This window comes from Zerene cesonia, unplaced genomic scaffold (genome assembly GCF_012273895.1).
Source record: "Zerene cesonia ecotype Mississippi unplaced genomic scaffold, Zerene_cesonia_1.1 Zces_u006, whole genome shotgun sequence".
Taxonomy (NCBI): domain Eukaryota; kingdom Metazoa; phylum Arthropoda; class Insecta; order Lepidoptera; family Pieridae; genus Zerene; species Zerene cesonia.
The window spans coordinates 6,257-10,364 of record NW_024045136.1 but is presented as its reverse complement, the minus strand read 5'-3'; the positions used below and the strand labels follow the sequence as shown (position 1 = coordinate 10,364).

Below are 4,108 nucleotides of genomic sequence, written 5' to 3'. Positions count from 1 at the left end.
CTAGGCAGGTGATGTGCAGCAATTTTGGGTAGAATTCTTAAAGAGCCTGACCAGCTTTTACCATATATGGCGCACCGTCAGAAACAAAAACACATATTTTCTCGTCCATAGAGGAATCGGGAAATAGTGATTTGATGGAATCATTTATGAACCGGGCGATAGTTGAATGGTTTGTTTTTTCTAAAACCTTGCAAGCAACCAAATGGGGAATAGAGGGCTCTTTAGATAATTTCCCAACAATTAGATTCGCTATATATCGTCCACAGGAATCTGTCGTTTCATCTGCCGATATCCATATCAAATCGTTCGAGAGATCGGCGCGAATTTCACCAAGTACTTCTACGTAGATATTTGAAAGGTAGTTTTTTCGAATTGTGGATTCTTCAGGAATTATCTGATTAGTGCAATACTTCTTTAGGAATTTCCTGCATACTTCGTTATTTAATTGGTGGAAAGCTATATTGCAAGCAACAAAAAACTCACACAAATCTTTATTGAATTGTACTTTGTTTGAAGTATCCGAATTAGAAGACGAAATATGAGTTAGCAGTTGTTGACAACTTCTTGCAGGTTTCTGTTTTGCAGCTAAATGTGAAGCAGTACTCACATGTTGATCGATTTGATATTTTTTTGATGAAGGTATTCGCTTTTCACAAACCTTGCAGAAAATCACAGTACCATCAGTCGTAAATTGGTCTGGACATTTTTTTATCCATGATTCCATTAAAGCATGGGTATTTTTTTTCACTGGCGGCATTATTTTATTTAAAATAAAATAAGTAAGTATTTCTATGTTTATTAACTAAAGTTTGTTTTAAATATAAGAATGACCGGTATTACCATGTTAAACTTTTTAGTTTATACTGTTCACTGCAAACCGTGGACAGATTGTAAAGCATAAATATATTTTGTCAAATGCCAGTTATATTGACGCACCCAGGGTTCCGTACCACTACACATTAGTATTGTTTCTCTCCTATCTTTCATTCATACCATCCATACATTGAAGTGTACTTTTGAAGTAATACAAATATTTTTTCAACTTTTTTTTATTTTGCAGACTATGGAAGAAATATTCTACGACCTAGTAGCTGAACCAAGCAACCAGTTTGAGGGATTCGTTCGAATGTCAGCAACTGATTTCGAATTAATTTTAAGTAGAGTTGGGCCTTTGATAGAAAAACAAAAAACTAAATTTCCTCTAACTATACCTGCCAAAATTCGACTAGCGGTTACTTTACGATATTTAGCTACAGGAGATAGCTACAGAAGCTTACATTATTTGTTCAAGATGTCTCACCAAGTGATTTCCAATATTGTAAGAGAATGTTGTGCTGCTCTTATATCTGTATTGAAGGACATGATCAAGTTACCTGAGAATGAAAACGAATGGCTACAAAAGGAATCTGATTTTAGAGATACATTTCCTCATTGCTTGGGAGCAATCGATGGTAAACATGTTGTCATGGTGTCACCGATTCACAGTGGGTCTGAAATTTTTAATTATAAGCATTCATTTAGTATTGTGTTGATGGCCTTAGTGGATCGCAATTTTTGTTTTATGTTTTGCGATGTAGGCAACAAGGGTAGAATCAGTGACGGTGGTGTATTCAGAGATTGTGTTTTATTCGAAAAACTTCAGACAAATTCCTTACATTTACCACAACCTGAACCACTTTCTGATGGCGATGTAAATGTGCCTTACGTTTTTGTTGCTGACAATGCATTTCCATTGCACCCCAACATAAAGAAACCATTTCCCGGAGACCACCCCGAAGGAAGTACACAACGAAACTTCAATCGTAAACTTTCTTCTGTACGTATTGTTGTGGAAAACGCATTTGGTGTTATGTCAGCACGGTTTCGAGTTCTTAGAAAACCTATAGCTCTACAACCAAATGAAGCTTCAAGAGTCGTAATGGCATGTGCTTTATTACATAACTTTTTGAGAAAAAGTTCTAACTCCCGGTCAATTTACACCCCACCGGGTTACACTGACACAATTGTCAACAGAGAAACAATAAATCCTGGAACTTGGAGAAAAGACATTGGAAAAGGCGAAGGCGCTTTCAAGTCAATGAAGAGTATTGCACGACGTTCAGCTTTAACAGCAATCCAGGTTAGGAATAAATTCGCAGAACATTTCAGGACCATGAATAATTTGTAAGGTGTCGACAACGTAAAATGGGTACTTCCTCGTGCTCCCCCTGAGGTCGGGGAAGAGGAAGTACCCTTTTATGTTTTTAAATAAATGTTTGATTTGATTATTTAAATACTTTAGAAAATAAAACAACATACTCTGTATTTATGTCTTTCATTAATTTGTTTCTTGAAGTAATTAACATTTTACATAAGTTTTTAATCTTTAATTATCTTTATTTCACCAGACTCTGTAATTACTATTTGAGAGGCCCGGGTTGGCGGTGGTAATTCTAGGAAGTTTTCTTGGGGAGTTTGAACTGAGAACTGATCTGAAGATGGACTATTTGTATCGTGAGGTGGAGGTGACTGGTATGTCGAAAGATTTGGCGATGGACTGAATGCTTGATGGTGTGGGGACAGGGATGTGGAATGCTCTGGAGGCGAATGGTATGTCGGAGGATTTGGCGATGGACTGAATGCTTGATGGTGTGGAGACAGGGATGTGGAGTGGCCAGGAGGCGAATGGTATGTCGGAGAATTTAGCGATGGACTGAATGCTTGATGGTGTGGAGACAGGGATGTGGAGTGGCCAGGAGGCGAATGGTATGTTGAAGAATTTAGCGATGGATTGAATACTTGATGGTGTGGAGACAGGGATGTGGAGTTGCCTGGAGGCGAATGGCATGTCAAAGGATTTGGTGATGGACTGGATGCTGGAGACAAACACGTAGAAAACTGAGGTACTGCAGACTGTTGCTCAAGTCGATCTGCCATACATGCTCGAAATACTAAATTGTGAATATCACTCATTAATATATCACGCGTGTTTAGATTTCTTATTTTTTTTAGTTTACTTGCGATCAGTCTTCCAAACATTTCATATTCATCATCTTTCTTTTCTTTCATGACTTCAAAAGCTTCGTCCATTTGACGTCGCGCTGCTTTGATTTCTTGAGGCAACTCGTCCCTCGGTTGTCTTTTTTTACCATAATTTTGAAAAATTTTATTTTCTCTTGGACGAGTTCCATTTGCTTCTTGTATATTTTGCGAAGCTTCTTCTGTTTCTGTAGACAAATGAGGACTATTTTCGTTACCATCATTTCTTTCCTCACTTCTTTCTTGAACCTCATTGTCGTCGTATGTCTGAAAGAAAATTAAAAGAATATTATATTTAAATAAGTTTTACTGACGGACAGTCACATAGACACACAAGACAGATGGACAGATGGAAGGACGGACAGACAGATTGGATATAGACATTGACACGCAGACGGACAGACAAACAGGCAGACAGCAGAGTGACAGCAATAGGGTTCCTAACTAGTATGCATCTTTCTAGTAGGAACCCTAAAAATATTTTAATACTAAATAAATACCGATAGAACCTTAAAACCCAAAAACCTACTTGCTAGGTACTGACTACATTGACACAATGACTGACTAATATTATTACTTACCTCTGTATTTAATGTGCGGCTACTATCATATACTCCTCGTAGGAAATTGTCCATCGTTTCGAATGCAAACCAATTAGTTGTGTACACGTCATCTTTTCCAGCTCCGGACTTCAAAGAGTTTAAATGGGTTCTATAATAACCCATTAGGCTTTCCTTCTTCTTTTTCATTTCTTCAATAGTTGTTTGAAAAGGTAATAATTCCATTATTCGTCTCCAAGCATCACTTTGTGTTCCACGATTCTTGAAACTTTTGAGTTTTGGATCCCACAAACATGGTTCCGTTTGCAGAATCTCGAGAAACGTAATTACTTTTTCGTTACTCCACTCCATATTCACAGTACGTATTTCAAAACACAAAACACATTGAAACACGTGCGATCCCGTCGCGCTCACGACGCACACTGACAATACGTAGTGGGGCCGCTTCATCGCAATAATTATCGCGTTAATCTTTTGATGTACCGACACTTGAGCTATCGCCTAACGCCAAACGGCAATGTTAATGATGT

The 4,108-nt window shown here is 37.9% G+C and overlaps 1 protein-coding gene across 1 annotated transcript; it reads left to right on the top strand.

Moving 5' to 3' along the window:
* Positions 1–9: 9 nt before the first annotated feature.
* LOC119838967 (protein ANTAGONIST OF LIKE HETEROCHROMATIN PROTEIN 1-like) lies at positions 10–2,301 on the top strand. Its single transcript, XM_038365124.1, has 2 exons — positions 10–779; positions 1,061–2,301. The coding sequence occupies exon 2, from the start codon at positions 1,064–1,066 to the stop codon at positions 2,165–2,167; it is 1,104 nt and encodes a 367-aa protein (XP_038221052.1). The 5' UTR covers positions 10–779; positions 1,061–1,063; the 3' UTR covers positions 2,168–2,301.
* The last annotated feature ends 1,807 nt before the right edge of the window (positions 2,302–4,108 follow it).